The 22,367-nt window shown below is 37.4% G+C and overlaps 1 protein-coding gene across 4 annotated transcripts in view; it reads left to right on the forward strand.

The window, feature by feature from the left end:
- VAV3 (vav guanine nucleotide exchange factor 3) overlaps window positions 1-15,973 on the forward strand; it is a 146,002-nt gene extending 130,029 nt beyond the window's left edge. For 2 of the 4 annotated variants that reach the window (XM_064428028.1, XM_064428029.1), the window contains 4 exons: window positions 850-979; window positions 6,235-6,318; window positions 11,616-11,767; window positions 13,496-15,973. In XM_064428028.1, coding sequence (XP_064284098.1) covers window positions 850-979; window positions 6,235-6,318; window positions 11,616-11,767; window positions 13,496-13,537 — 408 coding nt within the window. In that variant the 3' untranslated portion in view covers window positions 13,538-15,973. The remainder of the gene's footprint in view (window positions 1-849; window positions 980-6,234; window positions 6,319-11,615; window positions 11,768-13,495) is intronic. The other 2 variants (XM_064428030.1, XM_064428031.1) reach the window with 1 other exon arrangement.
- The last annotated feature ends 6,394 nt before the right edge of the window (window positions 15,974-22,367 follow it).

Below are 22,367 nucleotides of genomic sequence, written 5' to 3' on the forward strand. Positions count from 1 at the left end.
TCTTTTTCTAGCTCTGTGTACAAATGATGTGATATTGAAATTTCTAGGGCTAATTCAAATGTAACAGACAATGGCAGGGATTGAAGATTGCAAGGGAATAGAATGAGCTGTCAGAACTTTGATGGGTGTTGCCTTCTTTGGAGTAGGAATTTGAGTAACTTGTCTTCTGGGTTACATAACTATGTCAGCTATTCTTTTGTATTTACATATATGAATTTTTGCATATATATGTAAAATATTCCTGTGTGTAGCTATGAATGCTTGTATAGATGCACACACAGAGATGATGAAATTTTTGCATTGGGCACAAGGAGAATGTGAAATAGTGGATTTTTCTGGCAGTGTGCACTGACACCCCCCAAGCCTGCCCTGCTGTGGAAGTTTTACATCATCTCAGTATCTGCACATGAAGTTGCTGTTAGCTTATAAGCCTTGTGCTTTATTTCAGATCTGTGTACTTACAAATACATGTGTAGATAAGCATCATTTTTATGGCAAAAGATATTTGAGAAAACAGGGACATTTACCACTCCATCCTTAGCAAGCAGCTGACTTTGCCTTCTGCCTGACTCCAGAAAAGCAAAGCCCAACTTAAAGGAGCAGCAAATGTTGACTGACAAAAAGATTTCACTGAGCTGATTTTTGGGGTGTCTTTTCTGGTTTATTTTGTTTAAATTTTAAGTGGCAATATGAAAGTTGGTACTTTATATTTTAAAAAAAGAACCATTTTCTATGAGATTATTGTTAAATAAGGTTACCTACATAATAAAGCTGTCATTGGCTGTGCACCAGAATGCTGAATGGTATGTGGTTTCAATTTCCAATGCAAGTGTTTTTCCTTTCTGAAAGGAACTCGTAGAATACTACAAGCACCACTCTCTCAAAGAAGGTTTTCGAAGTTTGGATACTACTCTTCAGTTTCCATACAAAGAATCTGAAAACTCAGTGGGACAGAGGAGTAACAGAACAGCTGGCAATGGTGAGATTTATAAATTTTTGTGTATCACACTCTGTCATATAAATATATATGTGTGTGTGTATGTATATATGTATTAAAAGGACAAGGTACTTGAAACATTTTCATCTTCCATTATTGACATATAACCAATTACTATGGCAGTGCTTTTAGCTAGGATTTTTGGAAGCTAAGCAGATTCAGATCTGCCAGGAGATTTATAAACATGTCTAGCAAGCTTGTCTTGCTGCCAAACTTAAAATCTCCCCGATATTCAAAAATTCTATTAGACATGTTGGTGAGAGATTAAACTGCATCTTGCCTAGTTTCTTAAGAAATTTGCATATGTGCAGCTACAAGTGTTAATATCTGTGACAATTTTTAATCCTTAAAAGGGGATTTAAATAAATCAGTCTTGTAGCATAGCCCTATGAAGTAGCATCTCAGTAATACCAAATAATTGTGTCAAAAAAAATTAGATTTACTATATAATAATTATTTTTATGCACGTTTTTAAACATTGCATGTTTATTAGAGTTCCCTTACTAAGCTTCAAAAGTTAATGAACTACTGTCCAATGTAAACAGCAGTTAAAAAGTTGTGAAGTTTAGAGATAAACTGAGAAGGCTTGCAATGCACCTGCTGTCCTTTATTTAAGCTATTACAATTTAAGTGGAAGTTAGCATGATTTTTAGAACATGGACAGGTTCAATGTTAATGATAAAACCTACCACGTGTCTGGCCTCTGGAAAATATATAATGTTTTTGTCAAAGAGCAAATATTAGATTTGCTGTTCTGCAGTCATTGGCTGCATCTTGGTACTGTAACAGATAATAAGAGGAAAATAAAAATTAATGGGGATTTTAACAATACGAAGACTGCTGTAAAAGCCCTGAAAGCCCAGTCTAGTCTTTGTGATGATGGTGGTGGCTTTGTTACTTTCATTTGCTGTGTTTGTGAGCTTTTGTTTTCTTGCTTGCCTCTGTTCCATAACATTTCTGTAACTTTGGAGGCTTTCTTCCTCTCCTAGTTAAAGTGAAGATAATTTAGGACAAATCAATGTGAGAAACCAGCGTGTCCCTGGCATTTCATGTGCAGTCTCTACTTCCCAATTCATCTTTCCATTTCTGTTCTCCTTCACTGCTTCCCAGGACTTCTGTCAGTTGTCTCCTCTCTGTGGTGTTCATGTCAATTCCTGGTGAATTTCTTTGCCCTGTTCTTTGCTCTCCCCTTAGCTCGTGGTCTCCCTGTGCTTCTCTCTTCCTCTTGCCATCTCTTGTGCTTGCCTCATCCCTTGCCTCTGCACAGCACTGAGGCTTTAATTGTTGAGAGAACATGTCCTGCTTGATTTACTTTGCATTTTTTTTGTGTTATTATTGACTGTGAGAGGAACCAGATTGTTTTCTGTTTTTTTCCTTAGGCCAGTTAGAATGTATCTCAGTTTGAATATATCTATACTATCCACCAGCTTCTTGTTCTGCCAGAGCTCAATCCTTTCCTGCTTTACAGGATACAAGATTTGTGGTACATCCTCATTCACTTCAGTCATCATACAAAAGAAAACACCATCTTTTACAAGACCTTTTAGGCAGTATGTGGGAGAGCAAGAGAAATGACTGAGGGATGCTCTCATTTTAGTCCAGGGGATGAGGAAGGGCTACAGTAACTATCAGCCCTTTGATGCTACAAACTGTGCTGGTGCAAACTGCAGGTTTTGTCTTCGACCAAACTGACCTGAAAAACCTTTCAATTCCCAAACTCCTCATGTAAAATCTAATAGATTTCCATAATTCTGCTGCTCTGTCTAGACTCTGAATGACACTTCCTTTCATGGATTGGACAGTAAAGTGTGCCTCCATCAGTGTGGTGTTTCATTTGTTGTTTTGGTTTTTGTTTTTTTTTTCTTGTTTGTTTTGTTTTTCTTGTTTAACCAAAATGTCCATGATTATTAGTCCATCAGGGTCACTCTGCTCGGGTTTTAAGCTGTCTTGTTCATTTTACCAAGCTGATGTAAGAAAGGCCTTGAACCCTGCTGGGCTGAATTTAGAATTTGGGCAACTTGAGGCTGTGGTTTGGTTTAGTAGAGGAAGCAAATAAGTCATGTGGGGCAGCGTTTGGACATGGAGTTTACTCACAGCCCTCACTGAGGACCACCACACAGCTGATGTTTTTGATCTCTTTCCACATAATCAAAGTGCAAAAAAAAATAGTTGTTTGAAGGAAGCCAGACAAAGTAGGTGAAGAGAGAGGGGGCACTTCATATTTTTCCCATTTTGCAGCTACTCAGCACGAGGCTGAAGCTAGTGAATACAATGGGCTTTGGCAGTTTGAAGCTAATTTAAAGAAGGATTTGGGTTTAATGCAGTATTTTTCTCTATACTATTCACATATCTGGATTTTTTTAATGAAGCCACTTTTGAAAAGACATCAGCTTTTTTTTCAGGATATATAACTGACAGAATAAGTGGGAAAAGTATTTCCAAAAAACATTAGTTGAAGCACTGCAGACTTTGACAGAGTTTTATCATTTTCTGCTGCCAAGGTCTTTGAGCTGCTGTGAAATTGGATGGCAATACTAAATTGACTTTACTTCCCAGAAAAGAATAAGAAAGACGTATGTTAATTTTTTTTGGTATTTGTTATGTTTTCATCTAGCCATTTGGGAAAAGAAAAACAACTGGTATTTAATTTAACTTGAGATTTCTAATATGAATCATAATAAGTCATCTTGTAACTTCTTAAATTTTCATGGAATTTAATTCTTGCTTCAGCATCTACCTGATTTTTAGAACAATTTTTTAGAATAAAAATCTCCTAGTGGGATAGTTATTTTGCCTTTCCGGTTTCTGGCTTCCCACCTGGGTTAGAACTTTGTATTTCCAACAACACAGGTGACATCTGCATCTCCTTGCAGATGTCACCTGTGTTGTTCTTATATTCATTGTACACTTCTTTTAATGTGGTTGTAAAAGCTGTCAGATGTTTACTTCTGTCAATATAGAACTTCAATTTAATTGGGAAGATTTTTTAGGAAATTGTATGTCCTTTCTTCTTAGTTTTTCAGTCTTAGGCTTTTCTAGACACAGACAGTATGACCAAGTTTTGTTTTGCTCCACAGAAAAATACTAATTCTTACATTAGATTACAGGAATGATCAACCAGTTAATGAAATAAAGGCAAAAAGGGAAGAAAAGTGGACATTACGCTGTGGAGTGGAATAATGGCACTTTATTCTGATTTGCTGATGCAGAGCACAATCATATCGAGAAATTAGAATCTTTATGAAATTTCAATTTTAATGTAACCTAAATAATGAAGTCAAGTTCTACCTGAGTGATATTTTTCTTTGTCAGTTAACTAGGAGTAGGTATATTAACTAGTTATCACGTCCTACTTGTGCTTAATGCATTAACTGCCTACTAATGCTTAATGCATTAACTGTGTGAAAGAATCTGTTAGTAAAGTAAAACAAAGCAAGTATCATCCCAACCCTTAAGGAATCAAAGGAATTCAGCCTTTCTGCTTAAAGCCAACACCAACACCCTGTCATCAAAACAGATCAGTTATCTGTAGAAATCTAGCAGGATTTCCTTGCCCACATAGGTTTACTTGTCCAGAATTTGACACACAAAACCAAACCTCCAGCTATACCAGAGAAAAAAAATTGGGATAAAGTCTGCTCAGTTAAAGACCAGCCATCCTCCATACAGCACCTAACCTGGGTGTGTTCCTGTGGGTTGCTGTTCCACTCTGCCATTGCGCTTCTGGAGAAGTAAAGGCAGGTTTTTAGTTTGCCTCTAAGCATGGGCACTGCTTTTGAGTCAAGTGGCCCTCTTGGTTTGTGTAGCACAATTCCCCACAGAGCTGTTAGCTACAGTGTAAAGGAACCCCTCATGCATCCCAGATAGTCCATTCCGTGTTAGAGGTGGAGAGAGCATCATCACGGGAAGGATCAGAAGGGAGCTTCCAGAGTGTAAGAGGCCCTGGAGCCACGCTTCTCTTGTCCTGTGAGACACTAACCTAAAATGCTGTTGGTTTGTCTTGTGGGATATTTTTTATTTCTAAACGAAAGGTTTAGCACTGTTAAAATACAGTATCAGTTCTGTTTATTTTATTCATGCTTGTAGTTTGCTTGTCACAAATGCATCTGTTGTCATCCAGGTAAGATGCACAAAGCTGTACCATTACCTCCACCATGGATTCTTGCATAAAATCATTCTAGTCATCATTCCTGCAAGTACCATTTTGAAGCAAAATTACTGTGTTTCATGTGTAGTCAGAAGAATAAATTCAGAGAAGTAGCTGTAAGTGATAAATATAACCCTGCTACTTTTTGAAGGAAAATTCCTGTTCAGTAATTACAGATATTATTAGCTATAATTTAGAGGCTGCATTATCATTTATCCAGTTGAGATGGATGTACCTTTCCAAATCGCAGCTGGGAGCAAAGATCCCAACTTCATTAGACATGTACACTATGTATCTTTATTGCCTCTTCAAAAGAGGGACAAAATGTGAGAGCAGGTCAATAAACTCTAGTTTCACTTGAAGCAATTCTAGATAATTTCATCTAATTTTTGCATTTAAAAGTACATTGCCCCTAGTTTTGTTGACAACAGAGCAAGGGCACCTGTGGCTTTCACCCAGGGAAACTGCTATAGGGGCTGGTTCTGCCTAGGCCAAGCTTTTTTTGCTTGTTCAAGAGGTTTTTTCCAAGTTGGGGAAACTGCAAATATGAGCAGTTCTGTTTGGGCCTTAGAGGATGTGGTTTAGCTGTGGAATTCCTATTGATGTTAATGATTTACAGAGCAGAATGCATACTTCTTTTCCATGCCATAGTTTGGAGTTGACTCCAGGTCAGCTTAGACTGTATCCTAATTAAGGGCATGTGACTAGTGTTGCTGGGCTTAGAAGGATTTATGTATGCATGAGTTCTTGCTTTTGTAATAGTAAGAAGTGGGGCACAAGAAGAATGTAAAAAACTTGTGTTAAATCTGAAAATATTTGCAGGAGGCTGCAGTTACAATTTACTTCTCTGAAGTCCGAAATGGGTGACTTCTTCCAACTTTACTCTTTGAAAAATGCAATTGTTAAAAATTAAATCATAGATCCAAATTTTCTGGTTATTACAGTCAATTTCCTTGCAGACATCCTCAGTAGGGAACCTTAGTTTCCTTAATATCAATGAATTATATAGTTAAAAAACTATTATTTAAATCTTATGCCAATATTTCAATGTTCTTTTGCTTTTCTCTTTTTCTCTTTTTTTTCCTCTAAGCCCCTTCTTTGTTCTGTGGGTTTTCTTTTGTAACTCCTCCAGACTACAGCTTTGTTCCCCCTTCCTCCACTCCTTTCTGGTCAGGTACTGCTTTACTGCTTTTATATTTCTTCTAAATTTGCTTCTGTTGTTTCTGTGTGCAGCAAGTGAGGGAAGGGACGAATCTAATACTTCAGCTCTTCTCTGACTCCAAAAACTGAGTTATTACTTGTTTTTCTTGGAATGTAACAAAAATAAAACTCTTAAACTTTTGAAATATTACTGCTTATTGCAGTGAGCAGTTTGAACAGGAGTTGCAAAGCTCAATAGTTGCATCAGATTCCATCAGTGACCACTTGACTGTTAATTTGCTGTGCAGTTGACATCTATGAGCTATGTATTTTTAATGTATTTGTTCAAATGCACAAACATAGAAATCTCATTGCTTGTTGGTAAATAATACATTCGTCCCATCCCTGCAGCAAACCATACTGCAGTAGCATCTTAGAATACAGTAGTTTTTTTTTTGTAGAGAATGCTTTCTTTAAATTCTGCATTAACATTGTTAATTAATTTTGCCCATCTGCTTTCTAAATATGGTTTTCTTTTTTTCCATTTAACCATCTCTGGCTTTAATAGATGCAATCATTTCAAGAGGCTGCATAAAAATGCTAAAAGTATTAACACTGGTAGCCTCAGTCACTGCATCAGTATGGGTATCACCTACTCTGATCTCTAAGATCTGGTCTGCAAAGAGGTGAACTGCTCCGCTGGACAATTTAAGAAGAATTTTGCCAGTAGAAAGGTGAATGCCTTTGAGGAGCACATGGAAGGAGCTACTGATGTGCAAAATGTAGTACTTGCTCACGTTACACTGGCCTGCCTTTGTGTACGGGGTGGAGAACACTGCCTGGGGTGTGCACAGCAGGATTGGGTCCGGCTTTTGCTCTAGGGAAGGGAGGAGTCAAGCACAAATGCAGATGGAATCATCAAGATCTCAGTGGGCAGTATGTTTTACACCTGCTCCACAGAGGTTGTCCAAATTATTTAGTGCTCTAAGAAGGATTCTTGGGGCTTTCCATAGTTTCCTGATGGGAAAAGAAGGTGGCAGCTCTGTAGGAGAATGCTTACTGAGCTTACTTGTGCTGAGAGCATCTCTGGTGACCCTCCCTTGACTCACCCCAGAGATTTCAGTCTCCATGTCTTAGACTACACTTGGATGTTTTGCCCCTCAGTTGTTTCTTCCATTACATACATACATTTTTTGGGCAGATACTTCCTTTCAGTAGTCACAACAATGACTGAGAATCCAAGCTAGAAGGTGCCCTTCCAGTTGATATTTGCTTTTATAAAGGGACACCTCTGTAGAGAGCCATTTTGGTGTAGCTGTTTGCCCTGTGGTGATGACGCTCAGCTGGACTCCCTGAAGCATTCACCTGATCTGAAACAGCATGGAGTTAAGTTTTAGCTCTTTGCTCAAGGTAAATACTGTGGGCTTTTGTCCTTTTGGGCAGGGATAGGAGAGGACATCTTGCATTCAGCTGCCCAGTACTTGACTGTAAATTCCATTCTTACTGAAACTGGTTTCTGTTCCATGAGAACAAAATTGTGAAGTAGCCTATGGTGATAGAACAGCAGTCAAGACTCACTCACTTTAACCTTATCACGCATTTCCATATATTCCCATAATGAGGTTTCAATAAATGATAATGATGTTCTTTCTTTTCATGTGAAAAACTGCTGTATCAGAAAACTCATTAATAACTACAATAATAGGTATCACTTCAATGTCTTACATATCATAATAGGCCAATTTAAGTATTTTGTTACACAAGTACAAAATATTAAAGGGAAATATTGATCTGCAGTGCTTAATTAAGCATATCTACCCATTATATTCTGAGTGCTAAGCTGCATTGCTTCATATGTTTGTAGTAAAGCTTCTTTTTAAAAATAGCCCAATAATTTGCCTACATTAGAAGACCAAATACTTATTTCATGGTATTACAAGTATCTTTTTTCAAAAGTATCTTCAGAGTTGACTTAGTTCTGCTGATCTGGAAGCTGGTAACACAGGAGAAGGTTAAGTTGACTGCTGAGCACTACTGAAGGTGCTGCCTGTGCCTGGATAAGGGCACTGAGGTTTGGTGAAACAGTAAATGTACAAGTAAATGTACAAGGCTTCAAGGAGCTTGGAAACTAATACACAGGAGCAACCCTCAGGGCAATGGCTGCAGATTTATGAGGAGGCCAGAGCACAAGGAGAGAGAAACAACTACTCTCAGCTTTAATAATACTACATTGACCTTCATGGAATTCAAGCATGTGAGCTAGACCAGCCTGCTGTGATCACAGGAACCTCTGTTGTTTGCACCCCAGATGCATCATCAGGGGCTCAAACTAGTATTAAAATTCATTTGCAGCACATCTATTTCACTGTTAATGTCCAACATACTCCAGTGTAAGTCAAAGCTGATGATAGTTCCTGTAGCCATCATCTTCTGTTTGCAGAAGGAAAGGCTGGATTAAGTAAAAACACATTTTTCTCATTCACATATGCACTTTTTAGTTGCCTCCTTTGGACTTCTCGCTCTATTTCCAATTAGCTCTCTGAGTATCTCCCTTCTATTACACAAGATGTATTTATTACTGTTTTTAACAACATATTTTCTTTTTTAACACTTTCTCCTTCCCTCCCCCCTCCCTTTAATTTCTCATTCACCTGTTGGGCCATTTCTTTCCATGGATCTATTCTGTTAATCCCATTCTCTGTGTTCTTCCTGTAGCTATCCTCTTTCTGTCCTTCACTCAATGTTCATTCTTTCCCATCTGTCCAGGTGTCCTTTCCATGTGTTGTCTTCCCTCAATTTAATTTATGCTGGGACAGCACTAATTGGGTATTCAGGGCTGATAGTCTCTACTCAAGGTGTTTTTGTGATTGTGTCAGCAGAGAGATATGGTTAATATTTTTTTCCAAAATTAGCACTGTCATTTTCCTGTATTCCATCACTCATCTGGCTTTCTTTTATATATTTCCTATCATGAGCTTCACTTTTATTTGAAAATATGGATCTTGGATTCTAAATTAATCTGAATTCTGCTGCTTTCTGCCTCAAGACTTTTGAAGATATATGGTTTTGATTTCTCTTGCTTTTTTCTCCTTTTCCTCTCTGCTTTGTGACTTGAAAAAGAGTCAGAAGTCCTCCTTTCTCCCAGATGTGCTCCTCTTTCTTCTCTATCCTAATTTTCCTTGCTATTTTCTATCTTTATTATTTTTCTATGCATTTCTTCCCTTCCTAGTTCTTTTCTTCCCCATTTTCCAAAATTTGTTCACCTTTGCTTCCTGTAATTTTTCCTTGCCCCTTTATCTTCTTTCTAGAATCTGAAATTATACTCTGCTCCCCAGAATCACTCCTTGCATCCTGCAGTGCTTCTCCAAATCCGTCAGTGAATGCTGCATGCCTGGGAGTGCTTACTGACCCTCCAGTCAATAACTGCTCTTCTTTCTTCTTTCTCCAAAACAATTGCTGCCCATGATGTGCTCTTTCCCTGTAAAATTGATTACTGCAATGCTGATAAGGTATAGGACATTACATTCATGTCAGGATCTAAACAAGTAGCGTCTGCATCTGACTGGCTAAGAGGGGGAAAAAAGCATGTTTAAGCTTTGATGTCCTTAATATATCACCTAGAGTTTTGTAACATCAATATAAGCAATAAGCTGAGAGGCTGATTCTGTTATATGGCATCTTTTATGTAATTTATCAATGTCTGATAAGCATACTCTACATAAGCAGTCAGAAATGTTGGACTAAACTTTAGTGATGTGATATAAACTGGGGCATTATCTGTTGTCAAAACTGCTTTTTAGGCATTCTGTTTCTGTGATACATCTAACAAGATTTTAAACATTGTATTGTTAGTTTAAAATAAATTGTTTGTATTTTCTCTTTAAACTGAAAGTATTTGAACATATGATTTTCAGATATCTAATACTATTACATATCTATGATCCAGTGGAGGCAGAAGAAAACTTAAACACAAGCAGAACTGAAACTGTTAATGTTTCTTAGCTTGTCTGCTGTGTTTTGGGTTCTTGATTTAAATTAAAGGTATCTACATATGAACCAAAAATAGTATTATAATGTTGAAGGCACCACCAAACTAGAATCTTAAAGGCATTTCCTAATGAAGATTGGGCATTTCTAAGAGATGTGAAAGGGTTCTGAGGACAGAGATGATTTATGTACATTATATCAAGTCATCCATCATGATCATATGAATTAATCTGAAATCTTTTCAAAGGAAGGATGCCTGTGCTCCTGGACTCCTCTTGCAGCAATTTACATAGGAAAACAGTGGCATTAATGGGAAAAAAAACCTGAAAAATGCCTTGGCCAAATAATCCAACTGCAAAATGCCATGGGGTAGTAGATATTCTTTCTAAAATGCTCAAGTCCAAGGTCTTTTATCTGTTAGGCCATGCCTACTGTCCTCTTACTGTTCTCACACTGGAATTGTTGAGGATTTCTTTTGCAAGTTTGAACATTCTACATCAGTGTTGGAACAATTTCTTATAAAACTATTTGGAACAAGGATGGTTTTTGAAGTGAGGCTTTTTGTACCTTTGCTTTTTAAAAATTCTTAACAGCTTTTTATTGTTTAAAATGTCCATTGGCAAAATTCTTCTGTGTTGAAGTACTGTAAAACTATAAAGTGTTAATTTCACTGAACCTTAATTTTATAGAAAAATTCAATGGTGATTTACAAAACAAACTCCTGAAAAGAATAGATTTACATCAGTCAATATTAATGCAGATTGTGACAAATGATCCGTGTAAATTTCCTGTAGAAAGTCTGTAAGTTTTTGCTCATGCTGATGTTAGCTTGCAGTTTTAAGTGCATTAATATTTAACTTGGGAGAGTTGTTTTTTGAAAGAACAGCGCCTTATTCTGTTTGTTTTGCTTCATTAGAGGTCTGAAGTTAAATCAACTGTAAATGCTAATAATTCTTTTGGAAAGAAATTAGTGACCTGTAAAATATGTTGATGCATATACCTGGCAGCAAGTTTTATTATGAAGCACAAGAATAAAATAATTGCAAATGTATTTAGCAATCTCAGGGTGGGGAATATTTTATTTATGGCTCATCTAGTTTGATTTTTCTTCTAAAAATAAAGAGGACTATACAAAAAATAACAAAAAATCCCTTCAGCTTTTTCACCATTAACCTATATTTAAATCTTCTTGATGTTTGTAGTGCAGATGTTTTTGCACAAAATGAATGCCAGCGTATGTTGCTGTCGAGTCCCTGTTTTATATTTTACAGTATTTCTGTTTACAGTAGTTTGGTAGCCTTCATTTAAGCAGCCCTAACAATATCACCATCTGCTTCCTTGCAGTGCTGAGCCCGAAGGTGATTGGCATTGCCATAGCCAGGTATGACTTCTGTGCACGAGACATGCGAGAGCTGTCATTGCTGAAGGGGGACGTTGTCAAAATTTACACCAAGATGAGTGCCAATGGCTGGTGGAGAGGTGAAGTAAATGGAAGGGTAAGACTATTTATTTTTCTTTTCCTGTGTTTTTTTCCGCCTTCAATGACAGTGATTTTGTTCAAAAAAAAAGTGTTCCTACGTTGTGTATTTAAATTCAAAAGACAGAACATGTTCTCATCTTTGTTTCATAGAAGCAAGGCAGAACTCTTGCCAGGTAGCTTTCCCAGCATCTAAATTATTGGTTATTTAATGTGACCTACCAGGCTGAATATTTGGGCAAGGTTATATGTTTGGAAAATAACCAGGATTAATAGCACTGCTACAGTTGACCTTTCTTGAACTGTTTTGTGCAGCTATTTGGGGTCAGGCTCCTAATGCTGTGGAACTCTCTTTAGCACTTTACCACAGAATGATTTCCCACATCTTTCTGCCAGAACGCAATGCAATGGAATCAACCACCTTTTTATAGAAGGCTGCTTCTTTGATCTCTAGGAATGTGGCCCAGATGAAGTGACATATTTAGCAGGGATTTTTATGAACTCACTTTACACCCTGCTCTGAGACTTGGAAGTGAAGTTTCAGTTTTGACCTATAAAGGGTTTATTGTTTCAATCTTAGTTTACTGCCTTATAATGCAGATTAGTCAGAAGCATTTGGGACTGCTCTTTCCATGTTTAAAGTGCTGAGATGCAGGGTCAAGGAATGTGAGAAGAATGTAAATTGTCTGAAGCTGGAAATGATAGTTGCAAGTGCAGTTGAAGTGAATGTCCAGACTTACAGCTTTATGAAATTTGAAGAATCTTTTTTATTGTGTACATAAGCTTGGTTATGTTAAACTGTTAAAGCTTTTAAAATAGTCAGTTAGACAGAAAAAATAGGGAAGAAGAAAAAATACCCATTGTGCTACATACATTTTACATGTGAAGAAAGCTGAACAACTCATTGTGACGCAGCTGCCCACATTCTAACAGATGCCCTGTTACATGTTGGCATTCTTTGGCAACTTTCATGTCCTGGACATGACATTATAAACTCACCTCTGGAGATATTTTGGCAAGGTAGTCTAAATATTTCTGCAGTCACCCCTTCTAGTTGTGCTCTATATTTGGTTTTGAGTTCTTTTTATGAATGTTAAATTCACTTTAGGTATAAAGAAATCTGAAGAAACCTAAAGGAAATACATAAAATAAGAAATATATGACATTACATCACTTTGTCTTACCTAAACTTTATTTGGCACAGGATTAATTTCAGAATATAGATAACTTTATAACTTCTGAAGTGTAGGACACTAGACTCTGCTGTCTCATTGTGTCATGTGTAACACCTGTGTGGCGTGGTGTCCTGTCATTGGTGGCAGTGGAATTCAACTCCATGTAAAGCAATTAAATCAGTCAGTGTTTCCTTTAGAAGAGGATTCTGTGGACCTGACTAGAGCTTGTTAAAAGTTTAACTTCTCATTCAAAAAATAGTAGTGTCTTCCCTGTAGTAAGAAGAAATGCCTGTTGGCATTTTCTGAACTTTTAGACTTCCGATCTGGGCAAATGTGTTTTAGATTTTTTTGGGGGAGGAAGTGACATAGAGGGTGTTGGTCTCCAAACTGTCATATCTGCAAGTTTTCTTTTATTGAGGGTACTTACTCTGTGTCAGGTCAGCCAAGTTTTATCTTTATAATCTTATTAACATATTTACTGAACAGACCCATCCTTGTTGTGCCTAGCTCAGCTATTAAAAAAAACCCTTGTGTATCTCATATATTATTTTGTTCTGCTTTTCCCCTTTTAGGTGGGCTGGTTTCCATCAACTTATGTTGAAGAGGACGAATGAATTAAAAACTATCCTCTGCTGATCAGCAGTTTCAGGGATTGTAAAAATTTGTATCTTCAATGTGTTATTGGTCTTGTTAAGTATTTAAACAGCAACATTTTTGCCTGTCTGAACCTTCCAGTCTTCATGTTGGGATTTATACAGAAGTTTGGGCTGACAGATTATTACCTTCCCCAGAGCTGTGCAAGAAACAAGCTGCCAGTTTGCCATCCCTGGGGATCAGTGCAAAGTCCAACCCTCACCTTCCCAGAAGATCTCTGGAAAACAAAATTCTTTGTTCCTTTTCATTTCACCCTGTACTAGACCATGAGTACTAGCAACGGCTGAATATTTAACATTTCTCTTCCAGCTAACATCTGTGATGGTACAAGGAGATGAAGGCTTATTATTTCTTATCATTGCATGCAAAAAACAGATTTCAATCATTCCAGTGGGCATAAAGTATAGTCAGTAGACTTGTCTTGAGACATCAAACTACTTTACTTATCAGCTTACAAACCATTTTACACTCACAAAAACACTCTGAAGAAAATGTGTAGTAAATATGAGTAGCATTCATGCATATGAAATTACTTAACTGGCTACTTAGAGGTCCTGCCTGGATCTTCTAACAATCTATTTAAAGGCATTCTAAAAAGGTGTAGTGATGTGGAATGGCTTTAAAAAACATTCACAAAGTGGAATTGTGTGATCCTTTTGTTGTCATCTCAAGCCTTTTTATGTGAGGTTTTTTCATTTAAGCAGCTGACAACAAAAGTGCAACTGGGGGATAGTCATGACAAGATGAGTTGAAGGTTTTCAGCAATAACATTAAATAAATATTGTAGACTTATTCTGAAGGAGAAAATACTAATGCAAGATGATGCCATTTCTCAAGAGCAAAAGTGTTTATCTTAACCTCTTGACTGATTTGGATGAGCTTCGATGCTTTCAACTCAGTACTGTCTTTTCCTAGTTACACAGAGTTTCTATCACCCTTTGTGACTGCAAATGGAACTTGCAAACTTCTTTCTACCCTTTGCTTTCTTGTTGCCTGGGATGTTAATGGCAGTTCAATGAGGGAGTTGTCTTGTTGCAGTGTTCTCAACATCCCCAAATGTGTCTAGGTTAGCCAGCATGAAAGATCAGGCCTTGTAGAGTGGTGTCCACTGCTCGGTGAGGCAGTGTTTCCTGAAATTATGAAGAGGTAGAAATGTAGTTACAAGCTAAAACCAATGTGGATGATGTCTTCAGATATGCAGTTCTAAATATTTAAGTAATGTCACTTGAGAACTTGAAAGAAAATCAAGCTCTTAAATGAAGATAATTCATCCTCTCTTTTGCTTTTTGCCTGTTCTCTTTTTTTGTTGGCATCTTAAAATTAGTGTGCACTGACACTGCATGATTCAACCCTGCAGTGCTTTCCCAGTCTACAAGCACCGTAATCTCCACTATTTGTCCACAGAGCAGAGTCTGCTAGTGCATATTTGGGTTGCTCTTTGGCTGCCTTCAGGATTCTTTGCTTCTTTCAGGCCTTTCCTGGCCATCGAGAAGAATCAAGCACAACACAGGGAGTTCACAAAATCCCCTTCATCTCTGCAAGTGTCTTACCCACCTGCCACACCTACAGGCAGTGCTGTGTGACCAGGGGAAAGAGAGGAGCTTCTCCTTAGAAACTTGAGAGATTCAGCCTTGCAGATGAAATTCTGACAATGCTCTAACTTTCAAGGATTTACCTCAAAATTATGTAAACTGTGATTGTGTTGAGTACATTACTTGATGGAGTAATTGAGAGCATCTGTAAATATGTAGATGATGCATAAAAATTTTGTAAATGATGTGTACAGCAGTGTAGGCTAGAGTAAGCAGTCTTTGATCATGTTTTGCCACGCAGTTTGATTGTCTGCTGTGAGCTTAATCCTATATTCCTTAAGGAGACGAAGATGATTCCTTCCCAGTTTTGTCTGCTTAAGGGGCAGAGGAATAGGCTCTAGGTCTGTGAAGTGTTGGGTGCTTTACTGTCATATAGTTCTGAGAAGAGGCAGTTAAATTCAGTAAGAGTTGAAAACTATAACAGTCATTTTCAACAGCTTGGCTTTAGAATAATTTTGAGTATTCTCTCCATCCTAAAAATGTTGTAAAGCTTTTAAGCAATTTCTAAGTCCAGCAGTCATCCTTTGAGAAGAATGAAAGCCATAGGTAAACTTTACTTTTGTGGTGTAAATCTGCATATCATTGTCTGTGTTTAATGCCCTGTATTCATTGAGTTAATGCTGCATCTTAAACTATATTTTGAGTACCAAAGACTTCCTAAGTATTCTGGAGCATCTCTTTCATGTGCTGCTTTTGCCTGTATGGAGTTGTTTTATGTCATGCAATAATGGAGTTACAGTACTTTAATTTGTACTATTTTGTAAATATGTTAAATATAATAAACTGGTTAAGTTTTTTGTTTAATGATGTGTCACAATGTGTAGTTTGCTACTGTGAAGGTTGTGCTTCATTTGTCTCACCACTTTCTCATTGTGAGAAGTTGATAATGGTTTGTTTTGGTCTCCAAGATTTATATAATCCTTATTTAGCTGTAAAACTGAGCTGTCAATGTAAGTGGGATAGTATAGCTTTCCTTGAGAACTTTTTATTATCAGGATAACATGCCTTGTGCCAGGAAGGTGCTGTAGCTTTTTTGTTTTGTGTGGGGTTTTTAAAATTTATTATTATATTTATTATTATTATATTTAGCTATAGAGAATCAGTAATATTCTACTGATTTTTGATACTTGCAGGTTTTTTTAAAGTTGTTCCTAAAAAGCTTAATTTGTAACTTGTCACAGCAACATCTTTTCGTTTCCACCTTCTTTTTCTTTTCTCTCTCGTATGTGAATTAACATAAATTCAGGCTGAATTTAGCTTAGGTCTGAAAATACAGTCTGTGTCTGATTTCATGGGCTACTTGATAACCTTTTTGTGATATAGCCCATTCATGTATATTTTACAATGTAACATTCATTACTCATGTGTTTATAAAAATATTTCTGGACAAGTGAATTAACTCAGCAAGGACAGTGATGATTCAGTTGCACTGGTTTTTTTGTGTCCCTTTCATTTTTCAGTAAGAGAGATTTTCTTGTGGAACTGCCCTTCTAACAGATAATTATTAAAGCTAATGAGGCATTTACACATCTCTGCAGATGTAAGGCATAATTTTCCTGTCACCCGTGAACATACCACATAACGAAGAGTCACACCTAATGTGGGATGCAAAAATGTGTCCCAATTAAATGCTCTTGTTAACAGTATCACACTCGGTCACAGACATTCTCTCCTTCCCCTTGTATGTGAGAAGAGATGTGTCCTCTGATGGGTGAGAAATTGAGAAAGCACTGTAATTAGGGCATAAGAACCACTTGTGGCTGTGTTCTCAGTAGGTTTTTTCCCATTGTAAGGCTTGGAAGCTTGAAAATCTCAGCTTGAAAAAATGAATCTTGACAATGAAAATTATGCCAACCAGGGTTCCTTTCCCCTTTGCCTCTCAGGCAAGCCTGAGATGCTCTGTGAGAAGAAGAAAAGGACAATTCTTGAGGTTTAGCCATTTATAAAGGTGAGCCAGAGGTACATCTGGAAAGAGGTGGTGCTTGTTTATACAAAATACCCAGCCTCAGATCCAGGTTTTGTTCTGTTGACTTTAATGTTCAGTTCAAAAATATTTGTTTCTATTAATTCTTGTCTCCTTGCTGGAAACTGGGCTGCTGAGAGCCTACATTACTATTTTGTCTGTTGTTCTCTTTGAGCACCACTTATTTCATTTGAGTGACAGAGGAAGCACTCCCTCCTCTCTATTTTATTGCTGAGCATGGGATTACATGGCAGAATATTTCTTTGGTTAGTTTGGGTTGTCTACTTCTTTGTGTCCTCCAAATTTCTGTTCACTGGGGGTCATGGCACAGAGTTACAAACAGAAAACCTTGGTGGAGTGCAACGCTGTCCACCAAGATCTGAAGCCTCAGTGTGTTGCCAGCACTGTTTTTGCTGCAGATGTAAAATGTGAGGCTGTAAGAGCTGGGATGATGGCAGTCAGCACTATCTGGGGCACACCCAGTGCAGGCATGAAGGGAGCTGCCAGGCAGGGATGCTCTGTGTGTGTAATGCTCAGTCCTGTCCCAAGCTACAGGAAGCAGGAGCCAAGCAGTGAAACATGCTGTGGGATTTTGGTTCTTTCCTCCATGTCCACTCTGTGGAGGAGAGAGGTAGTTTTGGGTAATTAAGTGTCCTAAAGCTGTGAGATGAGATGTTAATCATATCCACTTTCTCACAAAATGCTGAAATGTATGATGCATATATAATTAGCAAAAAGAAATATAGAAAGGATTAAGCTTCAGAAATTGACTGCGGAAGAGTGATTCACTGCATTATCTCAGCAACTTCCTTTTGAAGAACAAAGAGACGTTTGTTTTTATAGGAAATGAAATTTGGGTTTCTAATTTAGTTTTATAATTCCTGATCTGCTGTAGTGTATTCTGTCCATTCATTATGAGGATCTTTGCTGCTTACATGACTGTAAAGTTAGATTTTATTTAATAAGCCTCCTGGAATATTTAAGTTTTTGGTGATTTTTTCTGGGTTCCAATTTTCTGCCTGATAAATCTGCTTTTTGGAAAATATGTGAGTTCATTAGAAAAGGTTGAAATCTGACCTTAAGTAAAATTACAGGTACAAAAAATGGCAGTTTCAGAGGTGGCTGTTTACCAAGGGACATCAGGTTGGTTTGCTTTTTTCAGAGCTGTTTTTTTAATATTGATAGTGGCTTTGGGAAGAACTTTGGGAAGAAAGAGAGAAGACTGGAAAACAAGAAGTAAAAGGTTGCTACCACACCATATGTGTTAAAAACAACCTGATATGTGGTAACTTTTCTAAATGATTGCCCAACATATTATATGTGTCTTGATAGCATTGGATTGGAAACAGAAATTCTCTTATGTCACCCTGTGGGAAAACATTTGCTAGTTTGGTCCTAATCAAGGACTCTTGCACTTGATCTGGTTCTTACCAGATAACTCTCTAAGTCTGTTTTCAATTAGTTGTCTTTTTTCCCCAAAGCAATTGAAAGGTCTCCTCAAGGAGATGCAGTGTTATTTCTAGGATTATAATTCTTACCTGTGCATAAGGCTAAAGGAAATATGTATAATTGAATAAACCTTTTCTCTGGTAGTTTTACAATTAATGTCCTTATGTCCTGTAGCTATTAATAATGTGCCATGTGCCAGGAGACCCCCACCCTACTCCATTACCTGGGTATGTACAAAGATGTTTTCTATTTCTCCCTTCCCTGTTACAAAGTTCAGCTGAGGTGTGGTACAAGTCCCACAAGTATTTACACCACTTGTGTGGGGAGAAGAAAAATACAGGCAGATCATAAAAGCAGTCATGCCTGATTTTTGTTTTTGTAGCATTAATTTTTATTGTTTGGGAAAGGGCGGGATGGGACTTCTGTTAGCTTTTATATCAACTGCTTTATTCCCAAGAACTGTTCCAAATAGAGGATGCACTTGATGGCAGTTGGAGAAGATACATGGTTTTTGCATTGTGTTTTAATGTAAGCATGTACATTGGATCAGGTAAAGATGGAATTAGATGATTAAGAGGTCAGTTGATCTCCAAATCAGTATGGTAGGATATGGAAAATCAACCTGCAGAAATCAGATTCAGCTTCTCAGTCTTTGCAGTTCTGATTCATTTAGGAGAACATACCTTTTATTGCAAATTCTCCTGAATATGGGAATGCAGGTTTAGTCTTTCTGTTACCAGAACTTGATTACAACTCCTCAAATTTATACAGTAAGACCAGATGCACAAAATCTTTTTGATATCTTCTGGGATGCACTAGTAAACATTTTCTTTTGTATCTATCTACAGGTATACAAAACATTGCTACAGAAAATATTTGATCACAGTGTGTTTTTTTTTCTTTTTTTTTTTTTTAATGTGCTACACTGAAGAGCCACATGGCTTTAGAAAAAGCAAGTTTCCAAAAGTAAAGGAATTTGCGCATTTTTCCCTTTCAAATCACTGATGGTCTCAGTGTGTCTTTAGGGAGTTAAGATCCCATGCTCAGGGATGTCTTTTTCAAATGTACCCTTCCCCTCAAAAAATCTTGACAAATACTACTTGGTTCTGTCTAGAATAAATTTAAGATATTTTGAGGTGATATCATGCAAGCTGTGAGTGGACAGGAGGATTGGATCACCCAGATACTGATAAACTGGTAGTTTAGAAAAGAGTAAGCAATTAAATATCCATGAAGTTTTATTTACAGGTGGGAAGAATTATCTGTACCAGTTAAGACTGGGCAACTTGTGGCTAAGCAGCTGAAAAGAGTAAAAATGAACCATGGACAGAACAGAAGTTGACAGGATTTTACTGTGAAGAAGGTAAATACTGTATTGATGCCTAGTAAAGGGAACATCATCTATAAAATGAGAAGTCATCATTTAGTTAATTACTGGTAAGGCTTCAGGTTAATTGTTCAGTTTTGGCCACTAAGCCCTGTATAGAATACAGAGAATAGGATACATGGAAAATATTCCTGAAGAGACTTAGCAAATGTGAAGAAACTGGCATTGTCTGAATGGTAGTATAGAACAGGCTAAGGGGGGGTGTGGCAGTAGCATCCAAGTAACTAAAAGGTTTTACATAACTTAAGAGACTGAACCCTTAGTTCAGTCCTAGTCAGTTCAGTGAATTAGTTCAGTTCCTAGTCAGTGTAAACAGTAACAGAAAACACAACCTTGAGCTGAAGAAAGGGGACTCAGTTTTTAGGTAGGTTTTCTGAATAACATGTTACATAAGACACAAAATTATCTGGGCAAGTTGTGTTATCTGCAGCCTGAGGTGTTTGAGATGTGGTTAGCTAAATGTCTGTCAGGGGTAGTTAATGTGGAGTTAGAGATGCCTGAGATACACATCAGGTGCTCTTTGGAGCTCCTACTGCACTTCCTTCCTGTAACTGCCTCTGAGCTCTCCAGGGCTGCAGTTGGCTGCTGGTGTTTACCAAAATCTCATAGAAATGTTATGCCAATGTGTAGAAGAAAAGGTAAATGAAAAGTAATAAGGTGAACATCCATAGCTAGCAGGCTGCTAAATATGCAGAGTCTGAATGTTGATGGACTAAAACAGTTTCTTCAGGAGATGCAATTGGCTCATATTTAGCTCATAGTGTAAAAATGTTGTAAAACCACAGTGTTTAAGACTTGCTTCACAGTGGGAGGCATGAGCTGAAGAGCATTATTGCAGTTCACAGGTTTATTTTTGATAGAACATACTGTTGCTGCAACATATGTAGGTTTGAAAATCAAAACTTTTCTTAAATATGTATTGATTTCAGGGAAAGTTAACAAGAAAGGCAGCTAAGATACCATGTCTTTCTGCTTGGTTCTGAACGTAAAGAAAATGGCAGATGTGAGAAAGAAATTACTTTGCTTCAAGCATTCTTCCCTCAGATCATCAAAGACTACATTTTTGTAAAACAAGCCCAGTTCATTTAGTTCTCAGGCAGAATTTGCAAAAGTACTGTAGTATTGAAATTTGTCCCTAAAACAGAGTAGCAAGCAAGCCATCAGCTTGACTGTGCTCTTTTTTGAAGTCAAATAGTTGAATACTAGTGTTAAGATTAATTCTACTTGGTGTCTGGAAGCATCCTTTCCTTGTTTGACCTTTTCTAGATAAATAACAGTGTTAGCTCTTGGTGTGGCATCCTTTTTCTCTGTTCTAAATGTGTATAAGGAGATGCAGGGACTTCTCTTACATGCAGCTGAATTTAGTCTCAGTTTTTCAGATTGTCATGAGTATTTTGTAGGTAACAGTAAAATAAATCAACGAGCTGTACTCTAAATGAAATGAATCTAATAAAATCTGGCTATTTTCTCTTTCTGGCTCTTCATAATGAATGCACTGTGCAGAGAAGTTTTATTTGAATGTGACTGCATGAGCAGTTCTAATTACTAACAGAATTCATCAAACAATCTAGTAGTGTAGTGACATTAAGTAATAATTAATGAACTGTGTGATATGTGGGTGCATGAAGTGACAATGATTAACCTGTGGCCTAACAGGATGTGCTTGGAAAACAAGTGGCATATGAGATGACACTTTGTTCTCCCCTGTGTCATTGGAGTTTGGCCTGTCTCCACTCACTAAATGAACCTGGATTCAAAATCAAGATTTGGAGCATGTACATATTTCACTACACTTCAGCCTGGGTGTGATATGGCTGCTTATTTTGGAGCCGATATTAATGGGTCCTTGTGTGGCTTCACTTTACCTTCAAAGAGTTGGCAAAATATCAGGATTTGCTCTACTGATACATTAATTCTTTTATAAATTGTAAGACCTGTGTTCTCTAGACACTGAAGTTACAGCTATATCTGTGTGGTGTGAGGATGTGACATAATGCATTCAACTGTGCACACAGAATATTCTTTAGCCAGTGTTGAGAATCTTGCTGCTTCTAGGAGAAGAAATGGGTGGAAAAATCCAAGTATTTCATTGGTACAGCCAGTATACTTACAAGGAGTTTACAGATTTTTCAATTTTCCAGATGAACAGTCCATTTTCTTTCTAGAGATTGCTTTTTCTGGCAAATCCTTTGTCTTTTATTCTCATTTGTGACTTTCTTCTCTGCCTGGGTAGTGTTTCTGTGGTTCCCTACACTCTTTTGTATCCTTTGTTCCTCCCCTATTGTCTGATGACATCAACAAAAGAACACTTCAGTCAATTCTTCATCCCTGTTTTAGGAAGCATCACCAAGAAGCCTTTTTCCAGCATGCGTTAAGTTTTCACAAAGAGCACCTTGCCT

This window comes from Passer domesticus, chromosome 7 (assembly GCF_036417665.1).
Source record: "Passer domesticus isolate bPasDom1 chromosome 7, bPasDom1.hap1, whole genome shotgun sequence".
NCBI classification, from domain to species: domain Eukaryota; kingdom Metazoa; phylum Chordata; class Aves; order Passeriformes; family Passeridae; genus Passer; species Passer domesticus.